At 42.5% G+C, this 23551-nt stretch overlaps 1 protein-coding gene across 5 annotated transcripts in view; it reads right to left on the bottom strand.

Moving 5' to 3' along the window:
• SIL1 (SIL1 nucleotide exchange factor) overlaps positions 1-23551 on the bottom strand; it is a 250181-nt gene that overhangs the window by 183248 nt on the left and 43382 nt on the right. For all 5 annotated transcript variants that reach the window (XM_052642451.1, XM_052642452.1, XM_052642450.1 and 2 more), the window contains exon 2: positions 3741-3855. In XM_052642451.1, the coding sequence (XP_052498411.1) occupies positions 3741-3845 (105 nt within the window). In that variant the 5' untranslated portion in view covers positions 3846-3855. The remainder of the gene's footprint in view (positions 1-3740; positions 3856-23551) is intronic.

Below are 23551 nucleotides of genomic sequence, written 5' to 3' on the forward strand. Positions count from 1 at the left end.
ACCCTCCCTCTGCTCCAGCAGGGTCTGAAACAGGAGACAAAGACCGAGAGGTGAGGGAGGCCAGCCAGCCCGTGGTCAGCTCTGAAGTAAATCTCATGCTCTGGTGCCCTCTCGGTTGGCTTTTCAGGGCTCTTTTCAATATGCTGAATTCTCTTTTCTCTCTGCCATCAATACTGTAAATACCAATTTCTTCTGAAATGGCAAGAAATCCCAGCTAAGGTGTTAACTGACAACAGCTCACCATGATACACTTCCTTACACTTGCAACTGAATAAGAGATTCTTAAAGACCAAAGCCTTCAAGATCCAAGAGAATAAACGAATCTCTCAGGGTAGATAGACTGCTGTTGTGACAGAGACAGACTGAGGGGGCAACATTTTGGGATAGGAGCCTGGCTGACACAGTCATAGATTAAACAGTGGAAGCAGCCACCCCATACTAAAAAGTAACAGCTGACATTTATTGACCATCCATTAGCCATACAGTGCCAGTCTCAATTCTAGGTACTTTATATATATAATCACATTTAATCTACACTAAAATTTAAGAGGGAGGTGCCTGTTTTACAAATGAAGAAACAAAGCTCAGAAATGGTCAAACTGCCAAAGTGGGAGGCAAAAAAGAGCTTACTAAGTCTCTGTGCTTCTTTATACTGGGTTCCACTATCCCACTGATCTTCTACTGTCTCTTGAAGGTGAGTATACCACACAATACATCCCTTTAGCATTCACACTGCTCCTTAGAAGTGACGCCCCAGAGAGGCGCCACAGCAGGAGACAGGAAAGGAGGATGGCTCCAGATCATATCCTGATACACACAGCCAACCTTTGCTGGGTGGCCATTAACCTGTAACAAATGCCCTTGGGGAAGAACAATTCCAGGTCACTAGGAGCATTTGTCTGGACTCCAGGCTCTGAACAAAGAATCATGACCACTCCCATCTTCCCACCACCCATTTTCACTGTTGTGAAGGTGGCTGGCTGCATAATTTGGATTTTAAATGCCATCAGGGCAGCAATTTTTATGGTATGAGAGAAAAGATGCTTCAATTCCTACTTGTACTAAGCACATGATGAAAGATTATGACAAATGGATACAGCTTAGGAACAGACATAAGGATAAAAGCAGCTTCTGCTGATGAAAGTCAGTATTAACATTTTTCTGAGACTAGGCTCAATAGAGCTAATATAAATGGGCCAGAATAATTATGGCTCTGAAAGCTCATCTATTTGGTTGAACTATTATCCAAAAGGGACTTACTAACACACAGTCCTTAAGTAAATTCATCAGCACGCTCTTGTTAATTGTGCATCTGCTAAAGCTCATGACAGGGAGTACCCAGATCCTAAAGAGCTACGGGCTAAAGGGGACACAGCCCTAATCCCTCAGGAAACTTGGGTGCTTTTCTGGGCCAGCTATGTCAGAGCCAGCCCCAACCTCATGCTGTGGCCAGTCCCACCCTCTGGAGCCAATGGGATTCCAGTCTTACTGTCCTTGAAGAGGAGACCAGAAAAATGACAGCAACAAGATCTTAGTCAAAGAACATTAAAAGCTCAAAAGGATTCGTGACTCCTAACTGTACATTCTCTCCTGCTCCACAAAGTAGGGAGAAAGCAGAGAGAAAACAAATGACTTCAGAGGGAAGGTGGAAGTTTGCCATGAGCCAGAGGTGAACCTTAGCTGAGCTGAATTGCTATTAAATTCATCACAATTGCCATTTGCACTTCAAGGCCCTCCAGTTCCAAAGCCTCCAGCACTTTAACCAACATTTAAGTAGGACCCCTGGGGTTGGGGAAGGTGGCCAGGGGAGGGTAAAACTGTCAGAGTTGACAGTCAGGGCATCTCAAAGAAGAGGAAAGAGAGGGCACTGGGAGCTGGTCAAGGACAGGCTGTTGCTGGGGCAGGCCAGGGAAATGGGGCCAGGACACCCTGCAGCCAGACCAAGCTCAGGGCCTTCTCAGGCATTCTGCCCCTGCCTTTGTCAATGACAGAAACCCTCGGTAATGAAGTCTGGGTTAATGAAATGGAGACTATAAAGAACATGCAAAAAAGTACAGAGGGAAAGAGGACACAGAAATGGAAGAGGGGAGTAGAGGAAGAAGCAGTCTTGATACTCACCACACAAGTAACCCAGTCCTTGGGGAAAATCCTGACCTTCTCAGCTCTGCCACAAACTAGCTTTATAATGTTGGCCAAGTTACTTAGCATCTCTTAGTCCTCCTCCTCCTCAAAATGAGGATAATAACTTCAGTTGTCTATTTGACATTTGATGGGATTAAGTAAGAATACATATAAAAGCACACAATACAATGCTTGGTTGGATCACAGAAAAAGCAAGAGAGTCCCAGAAAAACATCTGCTCCCCTGACTACGCTAAAGCCTTTGACTGTGTGGATCACAACAAACTTGTGGAAAATTCTGAAAGAGATGGGAATACCAGACCACCTGACCTGCCTCCTGAGAAATCTGTATGCAGGTCAAGAAGCAACACAACTGGACATGGAACAGACTGGTTCCAAATCGGGAAAGGTACGTCAAGGCTGTATACTGTCACCCCGCTTATTTAACTTATATGCAGAATACATCATGAGACATGCCAGGCTGGATGAAGCACAAGCTGGAATCAAGATTGCCAGGAAAAATATCAATAACCTCAGATATACAGATGACACCACCATTATGGCAGAACTCTTGATGAAAGTAAAAGAGAGTGAAAAAGCTGGCTTAAAATTCAACGTTCAAAAAACGAAGATAATGACATCCAGTCCCAACACTTCATGGCAAACAGATGGGGAAACGATGGAAACAGTAACAGAGCTTATTTTCTTGGGCTCCAAAATCACTGCAGATGGTCACTGCATCCATGAAATTAAAAGACACTTGCTCCTTGGAAGAAAAGCTATGACAAACCTAGACAGCATATTAAAAAGAAGAGATATTACTTTACCAACAAAGGTTTGTATAGTCAAAGGTTTTTTCAGTAGACATGTATGGATGTGCAAGCTGGACCATAAGGAAGCCTGAGTGTTGAAGGAATGATGCTTTTGAACTGTGGTGTTGGAGAAGACTCTTGAGAGTCCCTTGGACTGCAAGGAGATCAAATCACTCAATCCTAAAGGAAATCAGTCCTGAATATTCACTGGAAGGATTGATGTTGAAGCTCCAATACTTTGGCCACCTGATGCGAAGAACTGACTCATTGGAAAGGACCCTGAGCCTGGGGAAGACTGAAGCAGGCGGAGAAGGGAACACAGAAGATGAGACGGTTGGATGGCATCACCAACTAACAGACATGAGACTGAGCAAGCTCCAGGAGTTGGTGATGGACAGGGAAGCCTGGCGTGCTGCAGTCCATGGGGTTGCAAAGAGTTGGACATGACTGAGTAACTGAACTGATAATGCTTGGTATATGATAAGCTTATCATTATCATCGTCAGTTATTACATCATTATCATCATCACCATCTTTTCCCCAAAGAGAAAATGTGCTGTAAGCTTTAAACAGAGGCCAGAGGACTAAGGGATAGGGGAAGAAGCGCACACATTCCGTGACCCAGCACTGGTCACATTCCTATAAGAAACTCTCATGGCGGATTCATGTCAATGTATGGCAAAACCAATACAATATTGTAAAGTAAAAAAAAATAAATAAAAGAAAGAAAGAAACTCCCACAGCAGCCCTGGTAGCATGGAGACTTTCTTGGATCCCAAAGATCCCTCTACTTGTGTGAAAATACTTACTGAGTTCTTATGACAGAGGCAGAAGTTGAAGCAGGAGACCATCAGCATGCTGAGCAGCATGCACAGAGGAGCCATCCTAAAAAGGAGCAGGCCCTGGTGAGGCATAGTTAGAGGCCTGAGGAATGTAAACACAGAAGACAGAAGGTCAATAGGAAGCTGGTGCCCGACACCCCTCCCCACCTGCCCCAACACAGTGATTCCCATGATGCCACTTTTTTCACAGATGTCAAACATTTCAGATGATGTCAGACATTTCCGGAATAGAGGTATCACAGGTCTCCTACCCCAGATGTAGAACAACCTAAAGTAACCCTCCATTCCCCCATAGGAGGAGAGAGGCCTTGGCTGAAACTGTAGTCATCCAGGACCTTTGCACAAGCTATTCAGGTTGATGCAAAAGTAACTGCAGTTTCAGATAGTGAATTTTAAATCATTATAAGTAGGCTCAAACATATCTTTATTAATCAAAATAGGTACCATTACAATCAACACATTTTTGCCAATGAGAAATAAGCTGGTTTATTCCTGTAGTGTAAAAATCCATGCTTTGGGATTCGACAAACTCTTGAAAAGTATTTTCTGCCTCCTGCTGGTTGTGGAAGCGTTTTCCCTGCAAAAAGTTGTCGAAATGCTTAAACTAGGAGTTGGTTGGCGAGAGGTCAGGTGAATATGGAAGATGAGGCAAAACTTCATAGTCCAACTCATTCACTTTTGAAGCGTTGGTTGTACAACGTGCAATCAGGCATTATCATGAAGAACTGGACCCTTTCTGTTGACTAACGCCAGCTGTAAGCATTGCAGTTTTCGGTGCATCTCATCGAATTGCTGAGCATACTTCTCAAATGTAACGGTTTCACCAGGATTCAGAAAGCTGTAGTGGATCAGATGGCAGCAGACCACCAAACAGTAACCAGGACCTTTTTGTGGTGCAAGTTTGGCTTTGGGAAGTGCTTTGGAGCTTCTTCTCAGTCCAACCACTGAGCTGATTGTTGTATAAAATCCATTTTTTGTCACAAGTCACAATCTGATTGAGAAATGGTGCATTGTTGCACAGAATAAGAGAAGACGACACTTCAAAACGATGATTTACCTTCAGTCAGTTCATGAGGCACCCACTTATCAAGCTTTTTCACCTCTCCAATTTGCTTCAAATGTGAAATCACCATAGAATGGTCAACGTTGAGTTCTTCAGCAACTTCTCATGTAAGTTTTAAGAGGATCAGCACTGATGATTGCTCTCAGTTGGTCACTGTCAACTTTCAATGGTCATCCACTATGCTCCCCATCTTCAAGGTTCTAGTCTCCTTTACAAAGCTTCTTGAACCACCACTGCACTGTACGTTCATTAGCAGTTCCTGGGCCAAATGCATTGTTAACGTTGTGAGTTGTCTCTGCTGCTTTACAATTCATTTTGAACTCGTATAAGAAAAACACGCAAACTTACTTTTTGTCTAATATCATTTCCATAGTCCAATTAAACATAAAATAAACAGCAGGAATAAGTAATTAGTAAAAAAAAAAAAGAGAGAGAAATGTGCATTAAAATGATGTATAATAACCATATTAAGAAGGTATTCCAATATCAAATGGCAAATTTCAACAATGCAAAAACTCAATTACGTTTGTTCCAACCTAATATAATAGCCCTGTCCCTTCCTTCTTCATTATCCAGGTTATTAGGTTGCACAGGGTGGTACTGGCCATGGTGAGGAAAGAAGGAAACTAACCAAATGATCTGTGTGTGAACCGACACGGGCCCAAGTTCACAGGAGCCTTTATAACCATTCACTTTTTAAACCAATACAGTATTGTAAAGTAAAATAAAGTAAAAATAAAAATTTGAAAAAAAAAATTTGTATTTATTTGACTGCCTGGTCTTAGTTGCAGCATGCAGGATATTAGATCTTCATTGCGGCATGTGGGCTCCAGTTCCCTGACCAGGGATCGAACCCTGACCCCTCCATTAGAAGTGCAGAGTCTTGGGCACTGGACTACCAAGCAAGTCCCTAAATAGTTACAGGCTATATAATCCCTAAACGGCTATAGTCGCTAATGGTTAACCATTCACTTCTAAACCATATCTACTGTTATACCTGAAGGCAGATACCATCAGCATCCCCTAAAACAGCAAAATTCAATATTCCCAAGTCATAAAGACTTTTACATCACTTTTCAGACAATCAAACAAACCAAAGTGCAGACCCTCATGGCTGTTAAACTTTAAATAATACAAGGATAAAAAGATATCCCATGTTCACAGATTGGAGGTTTAATATCATTAAGACAACAGTACGACCCAGAGCAATATTCAGATTCAATGAAATCCCTATCAAAATCCTGATGGTGAGGAGTTTGCTCACAGTCCAGTGGTTAGGACTTGGCACTTTCACTGTTCAATCCTTGGTTGGGGAATTTAAGGTCCTATTAGCATAATGTATGCTCCCCCCAACCTCTGCCAAAAAAAAAAAAAAATCCCAATACTGAAAAAGAAGAACAAAGTTGGAGGACTCACATCTCCTGAATTCAAAACTTGCTACAAAGCTACAGTGATTAAAACACTGTGGGAAAAACAAAAAAACACTGTTGTATAGGTGTAAGGACAGATATACAGACCAATGGAACAGAACTGAGCCCAGAAATAATTACATATACAATAAGTTGATTTTCAACAATGTTATCTAGACAATTCAATAGGGAAGGGACAGTCTCTCTAACAAACTGTCCTGGAACAATTGGATATCCACATGCAAAAGAATGAAGTAGACTCTTCCCTTGTATCATGTATAAAAATTAACTCAAAATGTATTAAGAGATAAAATTCTAAGGAAAACATAGGGAAAATCTTCATAACCTCAGATTTGGCAATAGTTTCTTAAATATAATAACCAAAGCACAGATGATAAGTGAAAAAACAAACAGAACTCTTTCAAAATTAAAAGTTTCAATTTTGTGCCTCAAATGACATTATAAGGAAGGTGAAAAGACAACCCAAAAAATTAGAAAAATATTTGTAAGTCTTCTATCTTATAATGATTTAGTATCCAAAATATACAAATAACAGCTATAACTCAACAACAAAAATTTAAATGGGCAAAAAACTTGAATAGACATTTCTCCAAAGAAGATATACACAGGCCAATAGGGACATGAAAGGATTCTCATCATTAATCACTAAGGAAATGCAAATCAAAGTCACAATGAAACACTGAACCATTTTATATCCGCCATTATGGCTAAAGTTTATTTTTGAAAAAGAGAGAGTAACAAACGTTAATGAGGATGTGGAGAAACTAAAATCCTAGTACAATGCTGGTGGGAATGTGAAATGGTACAGGTGCTGTGGCACAGTGTGGCAATTCCTCAAAAAGTTAAATATAGATCGACTATATATGCAATCCAGCAATTCCACCCCAGGTACATACTCCACCTAAAAGTTCCAAAAACATTGACTCATACAGGTACCTCCATATCAATGTTGATAATATCATTATTCACAAGAGCCAAAAAAGTAGAAATAACCTAGGAATTCAACAGATTTTTTTTCAAATGTGGTACATACAATGGAACATTATTCAGTCATAAAAGATGAAATTCTGATACATGCTTCAACATGAATGAACCTTAAAAATATGCTAAATGGAATGAACTAGACACAAAAGAATAGATATTGTATGGTTCTACTTAAGTGAAATATCAAGAAGAGGCAAATTGGAGTAGCGAAAAAATTTGGTCAGTAAACTAGAGAGGAAGTCAAAGAACTTAACCCAAACAGGCAAATGACCCCAGAAAGAAAGGCAGAAAGAAAAAATAATAATAATAAACTTAAAAAAAAAAAACCTTAGAGGGACTTCCCTGGTGGTCCAGTGGCTAAGACTCCACACTCCCAATGCAGGGGGCGCAGGTTCAACCCCTTGTCAGGCAGCTCGATCCCTACATGCCACAGCTAACAGCTCACAAGCCACAACTAAAGAGCCTGTATGCTGCAACTAAATGATCTCGCATGCCGCAACCAGAACCTGGGGCAGCCAAATAAACAACTTTGGGGGAAAAAAAAAAAAAAACTTAGAGAACTTCAGAACCTGTCAGTATCAGTCCAAGACCCTTATAAAAGGTTTGCATGTTGATCACTCAGCCCCAATACACCTCATTAGGCAGTTTACTCAATAAACTCCTAAATGAATTAATTCTAGGGGAAACACCTCTAGAGAGTATGGTATTTTACCTTTTCTCTTTCCTATTCCTGCCACGCTCCATGTTCCACCTGAATAAACTGGTCCTGTGATAAGACTGCAGTGGAGCCCAAGGCTCTGCCTAAACCCACAATCAGAAGTTATTACCCCGCACCCAGCCCACACCTTCTCAGGGGCAGACAGAAACTTTCCCTAAGGACATCTGGAGCCATGAAGGAAAACAGCCCTGCTGGACTGACACTGTGCTAAAAAAGCACAGCCAAATGGAAAAGCAAAGGCTTAGGAGCTAAAAATAGCTGCTAAACTCACCCAGCAGCAAAAGCGTTTGCTTTCTGCCAGTTTCTCCCCTTTTTTTTTGTAGACAAAATGGAATGGCTGAATGCCACATGAGCTTTCCCCAGCAACCTGGCTCCCTAGGGCACCAATCACACTGAAAGACACGGAGTGAGTTCACAGCACGGCATTGGTTCTGGACAGGTGCCTGGCCATGCCTAGGTGTGCAGGGGAGATGGGTGCAAGGCTCAGTGAGGATGAACAATGGGCAAAGGCAATCAAGAATGAGAAGTCTAGAAAGGTCCAAGGAAGATGGGTCCCAAGGGGACACAGTCCTGAAGCTTCCTATAATGTCCCATACCTTTTTTATTTCTACATCCTTGGCTGTGGAGAAAAGAGGAAAAAAAAATGGAAGCAGTGGGCTCCCAGCACTAGCAGGACAACATACATTAAGACAGAAAAGGTTTATCCCAAAAGACTTCCCTTCCGCTACATGAGACTATTCATGTGTATATGCATATACACACAGAGAGAATTACATGCTCCCTTCTTACAGCTAGGGTTACACACTTGGAACTGACGCTGGGGAAAAAATGAGGAGGAAGAGATAAATGAGAATGAAACCAAGGGCAAAAAAGACAAATGAGCAGGAGAAGGCCCAGAAGGGACTGAGAAAGAAGAGGCTGCAGCATCTGATGTACAAACAACAGCTTCCCCACCTCCTGGAGTGGGAGTGGGGGGCGGCAGGTACAAGAGAAATGGCAGCTCCCACAGGGCTCCCTACCACCTCCACGCACACTAACACCTCAGAAGCATTTTCTGCCAATACCAAGGATAACAGATTGACTTCCAAAGGGATCCTACATCTCTCCCACAATAATTCCATGTGGACTGCACAACTGACCTATTCATTGCCTCCATATATTTTTCCATGAGTTGGAGAGAGAGAGAACATGGTGGGGCGGGGGGAAGGCCTGGGAAGGCCTAGGAGCAGTGAGTCTGGGAGAAAGGGGTGAGACAGTTTCCCAGGCTTTGCAAGGGCACCCAGAAACAACTGCAAACTCTGCAGCATGCAGACATGGGTAATGGTATCTTCTGTCCTCTTATAAGGCCTGGCCCCCAACTGTGTCCACCTGGCCTTTGTCCTTATTTAAGAAGTGGCAACTGGAGAGCAAGTAGGCAAGTTGTCCCTGCTTTACACGGAGGCGAGAGAAAGGAGAGGAGAAGTAGCCCACAGTTTGGTTCCACCATCACAAGCAGGAACCTAGGCAGTGGCAGCAGCAGCAGAAAACCTCAGGCCATGATATAACTAAAGCCAAAGTCACAGAATCCCACTGAGGCACAGTGTGGCACAACTGCCCTGAAGTTAGTACCCTTCCCAAGTCACTTGCCACCCACTAACCCTGGGTTCGCCTCATCACCTGCTCCTATACACCCTGCATAACAAACCTTCCCATCATCCCTGGCTCTCAAAAGAAGACAGAACTCCATCTTTACATTTAAGGCCTTCTTCTGACTTTAAATACTGTCAATTCAGTCCAACAAACAGGAAAGTATTTCAGTGTTCTGCCAGTAACTCTTTCCTTAAGTATCCTTGGGCTTTGGGACAAAAGAGATAATAGGGTACTTTAGATGTTCATTTTTCTATCAAAACTGACCATTTGTAGTCTGTACTTCTACTTAAATAGAGCTTGGATGCTCTCAGCAATCTGTATAGCCAACTTACTGCTGCCCAGAGTAGCTGCTGAGGGCATAGGTGGGAGGAGGCCCTGGGACTCAATAGCCCACGACTCCCTGGTGCTTCACGTTCTCCTCTCAATTCATACAGGACTGGGGAGGGGACTGGGCCCTACATAAGCATGACATCTTCCCATAACTTTTACCTTCTCTCAAGGAACGAAAACAAAAGAATGCCATGCTGGATGGCAGGAAGCCAAGAAAAGAAGGAGTGAAACTGCTGGACCTCTGAAAACTTCTGACGTGGCTGGTAGGCCCCATGGACGCTGGCTGCTCTCCAGTTGCAGGGCCAAAGCACAGGGAGCAACGGTAAACGTCACAAGTGTTCTTGGCAGGGAGAGCCACCTCAGCAGCCTGCCTGGTAACGCTAGGAACTCCATCATATAAAACACTCAGGTTCTTAATCTATAGCGTACTGTCCATGTATTTGTTTCCCCAGATCGTGAGAAAGTGAAAGGACAAGATTTATACTTCCATCTTACTAGAAGGAAATTAAAGCAAAGAGATTTAAAACATTAGGTTGAAAGTGTAAGTACATGAATTTAGAGTCAGACACATATAAAGCCAAGTCTTGGCTCTGCCAATTTCTAACTATGTGATCCTGGACACAGACTTCTTTGCCTATAAAATGGGCATAATAAATATTCAAACAATATTAGACAAGAATAAACAAAACAATGCATGGGAAGTACGTGGGACAGCACCTGGCACCTAGTTATCACACCATCATTAGACTGGGGATGAGGACTTGCCCCTGGACCCACAGGCAGCCAGAGCCTGGTCAGGCACCCTAGAAACACTCTCCAGAGCTCCTGCCTCCTGCTGGGTCGACAAACCCTCTAGCTGACCCTAGGTCTCAAAATTTAGGACCAAGGCCTTTTGTTGGGTATCTACTCTCAGGAAGGTAAAGGAAACAGATGTTCAAAGGAGGAGCCCTACAGCTAAAAATGGCGAGACTCAAGCCAATTTTCTGCTGAGCGCTGAGGCAGACCTAGCCTACTGAGTGCTTTTCCCAGCATATTACTGCCCAGAGAGCCAGGCCACCATCATGTAAAACTTGCATTTGCAGGAACAGCTATAAAACAGTCTTCTGCTTTACAAACTGGAAGAGGATGAACTCTTCCCACAAACACATTCATTACTATTTGTGTGCTACACAAACTCATACATGCACATACACACACAATCACCTCTCCACAAACAGAAGCTCACCACCTAATTTAGGAAAACAAATATGAAGCTGAAGAAACAATGCAGAGAGAACACTGAAAGGACAGCCCTGACAAGGGAGAACAACGTGCAAAGGCTTAGGGAAAGAATGGATTTTCCAAGAATAATTTGAAGGACAAGAGAAGTAAGTTTGAAGAGGTCAGGCAAACAGCCTTTTCCCCTAAGACATAAATTAAGCAGAAAGTCAGGAGGTAGATAGCAATTAAATGAAAACAGCTTTTGAACTGCAAAAGAAATGTGGCTTCTAACCCCAGTCTAAACCATAACTTGTAGCAAGCTGGACTTGAAACATCCTTAAGCCACTGACCCTTTGTAAAATGGCAACAGTGTGTGCCCCAAATACTAAAGTCATGCCTAAGGCCTAGCAAACGGGGACTGCTCCCAATAAAATCCAAGGCACCCTAAAAGGAAAGTGACTAGATGAAGCTACTGGAGGGTAAAAAGTTCACAGTGGACCTAAGCCTCTGCCTGACCAGAGAAGAGTTACAAGGCCAAAATCCACTTGTAAAGCCGGCAACGGAGAGACCTAGTGAAGCCTTTCCAGCAGCAACACAGAAATAGGTGTTGGCCCTGCCAGCGAGCACATGGAGCCAAGAAGGGCTCCACAGGCCCAGCTGGGACTGCAGCTCTGGAAGGAAGACAACACAGGATGGGATGAAATAGGAAGGGGCATTCCTAACCCCTTCTCAATACTCTGTACTCCAAAATGAGGGGGACATGACCAAGCCCATCCCTACCCTACTTGAAGAGAACAGATCTTCAAGAAGGTAGCTAAGCTGCTACTACATATAAAATAGATAACCAACAAGTCCCTACCATACAGTACAGGGAAACACAGTATCTTGTGTGTGCTAAGTCACTGCAGTCATGTCCGACTCTGTGCAATCCTATGGACTATAGCCTGCCAGGCTCCTCTCTTCGTGGGGATTCTCCAGGCAAGAATACTGGTGAGGGTTGCCATGCCCTTCCCCAGGGGATCTTCCCAATACAGGGATCAAACCTGGGTCTCCTGCACTCCTGCAGGCAGATTCTTTACCATCTGAGTCACTAGGGAAGGCCTGAATATCTTGTAACAATCCGTAATGAAAAGGAATCTGAAAACGGATAGATAGATATGTATAACTGAATCACTTTGCTGTATATGTGAAATTGAAACAACATAGTAAATCAACACTATTTCAATTGAAAAAGATTTTCTAAGGTAGCTAAGCATATTAGCAAAAAAATGCAATCCCATAGACAAAAGATAGTGGCTCCATCAAAAAGATATCAAGTGACAAGTAGAGTGACTGAATAAAATGGAGCCCAGCCCGGCCCTCTCCAGACCTATCCTATTCAGCCCCAGCCTTCAAAGAATCTAATGCTAGAAGAAAGCTTAAGATTCAGTCTTCATTTGGCCTGCTAACAATCGATATCTACACACAGAATAACCAGAGTTCAATGCCTTTAGGCATGGGCTTGTCGTTGCATCCAGGAAGGCTCTGGCAACTTCACGCCTGTTGAAGACAAAAAGGTAGACAGGACTAGAGCAAGAAAAGAATTTTGGTGGCATCATCCGGAAGTGACAATCAAAGCAATAAGAAGAGTCCTTCTACTAGGGAGAAAACTTACAGAGAAAGGAATAATGGGCCAAGAAGAGTTTTCCAGCCATGACTGGAGGTTAGGAAAAGAAAGAAGAACAATCCAGGGGACAAGATGAAAAACATTAATAATAGTGCAGAAGTATACAGATCAAAAGAGGAGAGAATCCTGAGAAAATCAAGTTTTGGGCAACAAAATCAAGAGGTCAGTCAGAACAGGGATGAGAAAAGCCACTGGATTTGGCAATGAGACAGCCAGAGGGCCCTTCTAAAACAGAACTAGAGGCATGAGGGTAGTACATTTGGAAAGGGTGAGTAGGTCCAATGATTTTTGGAGATTTGGGGCCACTTCTTCAAATCCAGTTTTTTCAACATTTTTCCTAGAGTCACAATGATAACAGAGAAAATACTAGCCCCAACGGTCCTATAGAGAGATTCTCTGATGCTATACAACAGGTTCCCAAGATGGTGTAGAGCTTCCCCCAAACACACACATCCTTAGGATAGTGATGAGCATAGTCACACCAGTGGAGAGAGGAGGAAGGGAGACAAACTCTTCAAGAACAAACTCCCATCAGACATAACTCCACCTTCTCTGAGCTCTCAGATCACTCAGAAGCCTTAGTCCTTACACTCTGTAGAGCTGTAATAATCCTAATTACAGCACTTGGATTGAAGGATAAAGAGCAATACCCCAGTGACACCCAATCCTCCAGTATTCAAATGCAGTATTTGGGCAGCCCAGAGGAAAATAAATTCTCATTATAGCCAGTATTTATAAAGTACTTTCTATGCTCCAAGCAAAGTTCTAAGCTCATTTATTCTTCACCACAATCCTATGATGGGGCTCTAATATGATTCTGCCCATGATGGGGCTAAAATTCAGAGATGTTAAACAATTTGCCCAAATGCACACAGCCAGAGAGTAGTACAGTCATGATTCAAAGCCAGTTTGACCCCAGAACCCGTGCTCTTTTCAGACCATGCTGCTTTGCCAGTGGTAGATGAAATCAGCCATTCATTTGTTCTACAACAGTGTGAATACAAAAGCACACATTTTGTGTTGGCAGAGAAATTTTTTTTTTAATGAGCCTACTGTGGAGAGACCACTGCTACCAAGTCTGTATTTCTGCACATCATACACACACACACACACGTACACACATGTTAATTAATGAATGTCCTTGGCACAGCACAGCCCACAGGAGAGGCACAGACACTCAAGAAGAAGAAAGCCTTTGACTCAGCCTGCAACCAGTTCACTGTCACCCTGTATGACTTGACCTCATAACCTCCCATAACTTGGGCTCCCCAGCTGTCCAAGAAGCAAAAGCACTCTTGCTCTCCCTTAAGGACTCCCCTGGTGCCTCAGATGGTAAAGCGTCTGTCTACAATGCAGGAGATCCCTGGGTCTGGAAGATCCCCTGGAGAAGGAAATGGCAATCCACTTCACTATTATTGCCTGGAAAATCCCATGAACAGAGGAGCTTGGTAGGCTACAGTCCATGGGGTCGCAAAGAGTCGGACACGACTGAGCGACTTCACTTCACTTCAATCTCCCTTACAGTCTAGCACTAAGCACTCCCCTCATACACACTCAACTGCCTGGAACAAACTCAGCAGAGGTGAGGAGAGACCTCTACTGCGTAAAAGTTGGCCCACATGCTATCCAAACTCACCACTAGTCTTTGATCCTATTTCCACACATGGCATACATAGGACAGAATTATTTCATACAGCAGATGAAGAAAAGAAAGACCAAAAAGGTGAGTGGGGCTTGCCTAAGCACACCACCAAGCAACAAGGCAAAGTAGAGAAATACCCCGGCCAGGGTGAGTGTGCTTTCTACTAGGCCCTAACCTGCAAGTTTCTATCTAGCAGGCTGTGGGAAAGGAGATCTACTCCTTCTACTTGTTCCCTGACCCACTGTGAGATCCTAGGAATGATGAACCTGTTTCTGATGACAGCAGCCAAGGTTACCAGAAGCTCTACTCAACTCCATCTTCACTCTGATGTAACGAAAAGAATGTGGGCTCTGAATTTCCACTCAGGTCTCCCCAATTGGTTGTGGGACTTTGGACTAGTTCCTTAACCTCTCTCTCCAAGTTTCAATTCCTGCTTCTAAAAAGGAACTTAACTAACTATTCTGTAGGATGGCTATTAGCATTAAATGAGATGATGTGATGATAGGAAGCATACAGCACAATGCTTGACACAAACCAAGAGCCTGAGAAGCCTGTAGCTCTCACTAACCACTACTGTTAGAGAAACGGGCAGGATAAACAAAAACTGTGAGACTGCACCCCCATACAGAAATGTATTCTGACAACAAGTCTCTCCTTAGAACCAACTTCCCTGAGCTGCAAATCTTCCCACACACCTGGACTACACTCTAGCAGCTACAGAGGCATTTCCATTGAAAGCTTCAAGCAGTATTGGCTGGCTCTGCATCAGTGCCCACTGAAGAGCTGACTAAGAACAGCCACTTCAGAGCCCAGCTTCCCGGTGACTCGGGCCTGTCTTCCTGCTGCTGCTCTCCTGTCTCTAAGGGAAAAGAGGGCAGGAGCAACATGGGCAAATTCAGCAGACAGACTGCTTGGACCATGCCAGACAGGGCCAGCTGCTCTCCAGGGAGTAAAGGCCACCTCCTTCCCTCTCCTTTTAAACTAGTATCTGCTAACAGTAAGCATGATGGGCTTTCTTTATAGCCTGCTCCTCAAGAATACCAGAGACTTCACACTCTCATCTACACACCACAGGCTGGGGCTGGGGAGGTATCAGAGTTCATCTTTCCTTTGCCTGCTGTCTCCAAATTCCAGCAAAGGTTAGGGCCTCACTGTGGGACTATGACAGGAAGGAGGGTATGACTTCTAGTCCACAGTTACAAATGGACTATCTGCGAATCAGTATGAACAGTAACCTTTATTCTGTGTCAGCCACTCTGACACTTTGGATTATAAGCATTCAGTATTCACACTCTAGAAACAGGTCCCTTGCACCTCAGGTCCCCTGAGCACACTGGGAACCTTACTGTATAACAGAATATACAAAAGATACCATCACTGTCCTCAGGTACTTTCTGTCTTGCTCACAATCAATGACTTGCATGGTTTTCCACATCTGAGTCTCAGACAGTACAAGAAGAAAGCCCTCTTAAGGAATATGCCATGAAAAAACAGATACTGTTACGGACAACTGGAGACACAAATTACAACTCTGAAATGATGAGAAAGGCAACAATTAGGGTGATCCTTAAACTAACTGAGGAACCCCAAGAAAACAGCATTTACTTACAGAAATACTTAGCGGCAGCACCAGGACGGGTCACCAAGCACTGAACTTGCTGCTACCACACTGGCCCTGACTATAGCTTCCAGTAAGTCAGCAACTGAAACATCATATTTTATTTTTAACATGCCTGAGAGTCCAAGACTATTCATAATCCCAGATTCTTAAAAACTTGAAAGGAGGATGAGTTTTAAAATGTATACATTTACTACATATGTGGGGAGAAACACAGAAATCAGATGCTTCTCAACACAGCTCAGGGAGCCATAACTCACAGCTTTCACAATCCCACCAAACACCCAGAGAAAATCTGGGTGCCTTCTCTGAGAGATGGTGGGAGGCTGGGTAGGTAGCCAAGAAACAAAGAAACCTAAACTCAGCACTTGGCAAGACAATTAAGGAGCAGAGGATTTAAAACGCATTGTTTCTGACTCTAAATATGTCTACATTTATTACCAATTTGGGATCAGAAACCACATTTAGTTCTGCCGTGACCACGCACTAAAAATATTAAGCAGAGTATTGCCTAGGAAACAGCAGTTCTCCCTGCTGCGGCAGTCCCATTTCGGAGCTGACTCTGCCATGGTCCCAGGGCTCCCCATCCTGGGCTTCACTGAGATCCCTTGTCACAAGCAGAACTGCCACTGCCTTGACAAGGTCTCACTTGCTTTTTAGAAGGCAGGAAAAGGAGCCAGGGCTAGAGACTACATAACCTCCTCATCCTCTCCAAGGCTGTGTTACATGGTCAGTGAAATTTCATTTCATGAGCCTATAACAATTACCACCCATCTGACTGAAAGCTGCACAAGGGTAGGGACCATTGTCCACCGAAACCACTGCTGGATCCTCATTGCCTAGCACTGTGCCAGACACTCAAAATTTATCTGTTAGTTGAATAACATCAATAATCTAAAAAGGAGTCATGTGGAATACACAATGGAAAACAATGTCAGTGAAAATATGCACTATAGTGAAAACAAAATGCATAAAATACTGCTGAGTGTTGCTTTTGAACTGTGGTACTGGAGAAGACTCATGAGAGTCCCTTGGACTGCAAGGAGATCAAACCAGTCAATCCTAAAGGAAATCAACCCTGAATATTCATTGGAAGGACTGATGCTGAAGCCTCAATACTTTGGCCACATGATGTGAAGAATCAACTCATCAGAAAAGACCCTGATGCTGGGAAAGACTGAAGGCAGAAGGAGAAGGGGACTACAGAGGATAAGATGGTTGGATGGCACCACCAACTCAATGAATACGAGTTTGAGAGAGTTTGTCCTTCACCATCTCAATGGTGAAGGACAGGGAAGCCTGGCGTGCTGCTGTCCATGGGGTCGCAAACAGTCAGACATGTCTGAGCAACTGAACAACAACTGCTGAGTGAAGCAGAACATAATGGCACATGTGTATGATGTACCAGAACTCTGAAAAAAGTACCTATAGCCATCTCTGTGGTCAGATATGAAGTCAGAATTATGGGAAGCTATTTTCAATGAAATCTTTCTTCCTAAAATGCTAGACATACTTAGAAAATATGCTATTTTCAACACAGAAACTGTTCCTTTATCTACTAATTTGTTCTGTTGACTGGGATCACAGAGGTCTTGTTCTTGTTCAGCAAGACCATCCACCAATTAAGGAAAGAAAGAGCACAAGGAAATAACTGCAGTCTTAAAAATCCAACTCTCAAGTTCACCATTTTTTTTTTAAAAAACAAGACAACTTCCAGTCTTCCTCACCAGTATAATTGGCTCCCCAGACAGGGGGCCAAGATGAAGGTGCAGAGCCCCCCACCAAAAAAAAAGGATGCCAGAGCTCCAAATTGGTACCCCCATGTCACAAAGCCCATGGCGTTATTACCCAGAAATATGCCTATTCAGAAGGGTAGCAGATGCCAATTCTTCTAAATTTCCAAAAATAGAAGAAAAGGGAACACTTCTTAATCCATTCTATACGACCAGAACTACACTGACACCAAAGCAAAACAAGGACACTATAAGAACCAATATCCTTATGAACATACATGGAAAATCTTCAACAAAATACTAGCAAGGCAAATTCCCCTGCATTTCAAAATGATTATACAACATGATTAAGTGGGATTCATCCTAGGAATAAAGGGTGGTTTATCACATGAAAATTAATCCATTTAGTAAATTACAGTGGTGGAGTGAAGGAAAAAAGATCACATAATCATCTCAATTGACACAAAGAAGGCATCTGACAAAATTGAACATCCTTTCATGATAAAAACAATAAACCAGGGATAGAAGAGAACTTCCTTAACATAACTAAGGTTATATACGAAGAACCAACAGCTAACATCATACTCAGTGAGTGATGAAAGACTAAAAGTTTTTCCTCTAAGATCAAGATCAGGAATAACACAAGGATGTCTGCTTTTGTCACTGAGGTTCAACATACTACTGGAAGTTCTAGCCAAAGCAATTAGGCAAGAAAAAGAAACAAAGGTATCCATATTAGACAGGAAGAAGCAAGACTATCTATTTACAGGTGACTTTATCTTATACAAAGAAAATCTAGAAGAATCTACAAACAAAAATTATTAGAGCTAATAAATTCCACAGGTACAAAATCAAAACTTAAATCAGTTGTATTTCTAAACACTAGCTACTAACAATCCAAAAAGGAAATTAAGAAAATAATTCCATTTGAAATAACATCAAAAAGAATAAAATACTTAGGAATAAATTTAATCAAAGGAGAAAGATTTAACCAAAGCAAAAGACTTATACTACAACAGAAATAAAAAGACCTAAAAGAAATTAAAGAAGACCTAAATAAAAGGTCTATATTTATAGAGATGTTCTGGGTTCATGAGCTGAAAGACTTAATTTTATTAAGATGACAATACTACCCAAAGTATTATACAGATTCAACATATTCTGTCAAGATACAGATTTAACATAGTCTTTGAAAATCCACAAGCATTTTTTGCAGAAACGAAAAAACTAATAATTCTAAAATTCACATGGAATTTCAAGATACCCTACCCAGGGACTTCCCTGGCAGTCTAGTGGTTAAGACATTTCACATACCATGCAGCCAAACCAAAAATAAAAATAAATCAAGGTATTCTACTCAAAATAATCTAGAAGAACAATAAAGCTGGAAGATTCACACATCCTGATTTTAAAACCTACCATAAAGTTACAATAATCAAAACTGCATGAAAATCACATAAACATATAATCTTATATTGATATAAGGATAAACATACACTCTTACATCATTACATCAATTGATTTTTAACAAGGGTGCCATTCACCAAAAATGGATCAAAGACCTAAATGTAACAGATAAAACTATAACATTCTTGGAAGAAAATGTAGAGGCCAAAGTGCTTGACCTTGGATCAAGCAACAGGTGCTTAAATAGGACATAAACCACAGGTGATAAAAATAAATAAACTGAACTTCATCAAAATTTTTAAACTTTAATAAACAAAGTCCTACTGTAGAGCACAGGAAATGATATTTAATATCCCAAAATATACCATAACAGGAAAGAATATAAAATAATATAGGTACAAGTGTATCACTTTGCTGTACAGTAGAAATTAACACATTATCAACTATACCTCAATTAAAAAAATAATTTTTAAAAAAATTTAAAAACTTTTGTGCCTCTCCTTAGCAAGAGAATGAAAAGATAACCCACAGAATGAGAGAAAATATTGGGAAATCACATATCTAATAAGGGTTTAACATCTAGAATACATAAACAACTACTACAACTCAACAAGACATGCAACCCAATTTAAAAATGGGCAAAGAACTTGAATAGATATTTCTCCAAAGACAACATACGAATTGCCAATAAGCACAGGAAATGTTGCTCAGTATCAGAGGTCATTGTGGAAATGCAAATCAAAGTTACAGTGAGATGTCACTTGATACCTATTAGGACAATTTTTTTTAATGAAAATAATAAGTATCGGCAAAGACGTGGAAAATGTGAATGATGCGGTCACTATGGAGAAGTCTGACAATTCTTCAGAAGCTAAGTATAAACTCACCATGCCACCCCAGGTATACATCCAAGTAACGGAAAGAGCAGCGCAGACAGACACTAGCATGTGAATGTTCACAACAGCCAAAATATGGAAATAACCTAAGTGCCAACAGATGAATAAACTTTTTAAAATAGATTTTTAATGTGGTATACACATAGAGTGAAATATTATTCAGTCATAAAAATGAATGAAGTTCTGATACATGCTGCAACACGGATGAATCTTGAAAACATGGTTAAAATGGCAAACTGCATTGTAAATATGAACTCCCTGAGGGGAAAGACTCCTTCCTTATCCACTGTTCCATCTTAGCTAGTGCAGGGTCTAGGACACAGTAGACTCTCAACAAAAGTATGGCTGATAAATAAATAAAGAATGGGTGGGTGGAGACATGACCAGGTGAGCAGATAAACACCATAATCCACAACAGTGACACTTCAGAAGGCATGCAGAGCAGATTTTTCAGGCAAGGAGGCCTTCTGAGGGCTCACTGACCACTCCAAAGAGACATCTTCTCTGTCTATGGGCACCTCAGTTTACCTGCAGTTCTGTAAGCTGAACCTTAGCCCAAGACTCTCATCTCCCGACATAACCTCGTTACCCAGTCAATAATGTCCATAGTTTCAGCTCCTGCTTTCACACAAGTTGCAGCCCTCATACCAAAGCATACCCCAAAGCTCAAATCTTGTGCTGGGATTAAGGGGAAATATGGCATTAGTTTCAAATGTAAAGTGTTCCTCCCAATCTTATAGCTTACTTCCAACAATCAAAAAGGCCTCATCCTAACCCTGACTGGCACAGCAAGAGCCCACCCCATTAAAAATTCACTGCATCAGCAGTACAGAGGAGGAGAGCAATCAGCAAGAGAAACAGCTGAATTATTTCAACAGCTGTTAATTATGTGTTCTCTCTTCCTCTCCTCCAAGTCCATGTTCAACTGTGCCCCACGCCTCCACAGTGACTTGGGTTTGTCAAGTATCTATGTCAACTGCAATAACCAAACTTGAGTTCAAGAAGCAATATTAAAAAGCACTAATTAACTGATATTTAAATAACTATGCTTAATGTCAACAAAATCACACTTTAAACATCCCCACGTCTATTAGTTGCTTAATTATATTCCTTAAGTTCCTTGGACACTGGCACAGAGCACACCTTGGGGAGCAGTTCCCAGGCCCTGGCCCCGGCAGACTGTGGAAGGGGAAGGGCCCAAATCCCTGAGGAAGTGCCAGGAGAGCCCAGTTTTCTTCTAGAGTCTCCTAATGAACTGGTTTCTCTTCACAGCTCTGCTGGTCTCCATGGGGCAATGAGAACATAACAAACATATCCTGAGCCAGGAAAACTGCCAAACCAGGCTACAATTTTTTTAATGTATTATCATTATTTAAAGTGAAAAAAGTGCAAGTCGCTCAGTCCTGTCTGACTCTTTGCAACCCCACAGCTATAGTCCACCAGGCTCCTCTGTCCACGGGATTCTCCAGGCAAGAACACTGGAGTGGGTTGCCATTCCCTTCTTCAGGGACTGAACCTGGGTTTCTCGCTGCAGGCAGATTCTTTACTGTCTGAGCCACCAGGGAATAAACCCAAGAAAGACTATTTTCCCATCTGCTATCTGTTCTTAAGAGTGGTATATCATGAGATGCTGAAGCAAGTGTACAAGGGGGATACAACAGGATTCATGACAGCAAGTAGGGTCAGAGGGCCCTGCAAGATGCCACCAATCACATCCCAGCCTGTCAGGAGTCATCAGCCTGCAACTGACAGGGGTACAGCTCAACCAACAGCAGAATCTCAGACTGGAGCCTGCAAAGAGACTCTAGGTTCCAATGAGCGAGCTTGTGATGCCAGTGGGACCGCAGGAAGTCTCTCCTGCCACAGTAGGCTCCATGAGGACGGCTTGCCAGCTAGTCTTCTCAGAGCACCAGATCTGCTGAAAGGGGATAACATGCCAGCTACCTGCCCAGGTAAACATACCCTAGAAACAATCAATCTCACAACTGGCCTCCAAGTGGAGCACATTCAGCTAAGGATCAGTAAGCATTTGGAACCCACATTTTGGGCAGCAGATGCTCTGAACCCAAACCAACTGGGTCATGAGTAAGACAGAATCATCTCCAGAGTACCAAGGGTGTGTCAGATGCTGAGTGGCCCTTGCTTGCCTCACCGTTAGAGCAGGGACCCCAGTTCTTTCTAGTTTCCTTACAAAACTACCCTTTTACCTCTCAGTTGGTATTACATTTTTATTTCTGTCAGCCAGCACCTTTGCTACTCCTATCTTGCCTAAAGGACCTGGTCTGACACAAAGTAGGAGGTAATTCTTTCCAATTACTCTATCTCTGTTCAGTCTCTCACTGCCCAGGGATTCCTCTTGTGGCAGCTCTCCTTAAAACAGCCACCACAGCCCCTGGTAATGCCAACAGAAAACACTGTAGACGAAGACTGGCTGATACTACAATCTCTTATCTGAAAGGCAACCACTCCCATCAACAACCAGGTACAAGCCCTGGCTTCAGAGAAATTGGATGTTTGGGTGGCAGCTCATGAAAACGTGGAAAGCAACTGGAAAAACACAAGAGCTCTACACCCACACAGCCCAGACAAACCATTCACTTACTACCTGTAGCTTCACATCCACGCCAAAATCATTTCAACCCCAGGTAAGCACTCAACAGCCACACTAATCCAGAAACATATTTCTGCAAAGACCTTGCTCACCTTCCCATACAGAAGAGCTACCAAAAAATCAAAAACGTTTTCACTGTGAAGGATGAATAAACCCTTACCACATACTAGGGAACATATATCCAATTGCCACCACCTCCAACACATCCAACTAGCAGATTATTCACCCCTCAGCACATATTTATTGAGACCTGCTACATCCCAGACATGTGCCAGATGCTGAGAATACAAAGACTAAGTAAAAGGGGGTCCTGCTGTCCAGGAGCCTCGAGATGGGCAATGGAAGTAGATAAGTAAATCAGCAGATATAGTAAGCACTGGGTTGAAAGAGCCCTGAAGGTGCCAGCTAGAAGGCTCTGGCTGCAGGAAAGCACAGGCATCTCCCTCAGGAAATCGGTATCAGAGAGGACTTCCTGAAACAGGAAAAGGAATTAACCAACCAAAGACAATGAGAAAAGCATCCCAAACAGAGGCAAGACAGCTTTTTTGAAGGCCTGGAGGCCTAAAACTCAGAACAGGTATTTATTTCAACAATGCTGGAGGAAAAGGATTTACAGAGGAGTGGCCACGTGATAAACACCCACTTTGTCAGATGGGTTTCAAACACATAGCTTAGGTTGTCTAAGCAACCCTCTGGAATCTCTCTCCTTTTCAGAACTGCCCCATGGTGAAAGGGAGACTAGAGAGAGGAAAAAGAAGATAGGAGGTCACCACTGTTTATGAAATCTGCTTATAAGCTCACTCCTTTGCCTTGTGGTTCAGTGTTTGTTAGTTCTCGAAAATTTTCAACAT

The sequence above is a fragment of the Budorcas taxicolor genome, chromosome 7 (assembly GCF_023091745.1).
Source record: "Budorcas taxicolor isolate Tak-1 chromosome 7, Takin1.1, whole genome shotgun sequence".
NCBI lineage: Eukaryota > Metazoa > Chordata > Mammalia > Artiodactyla > Bovidae > Budorcas > Budorcas taxicolor.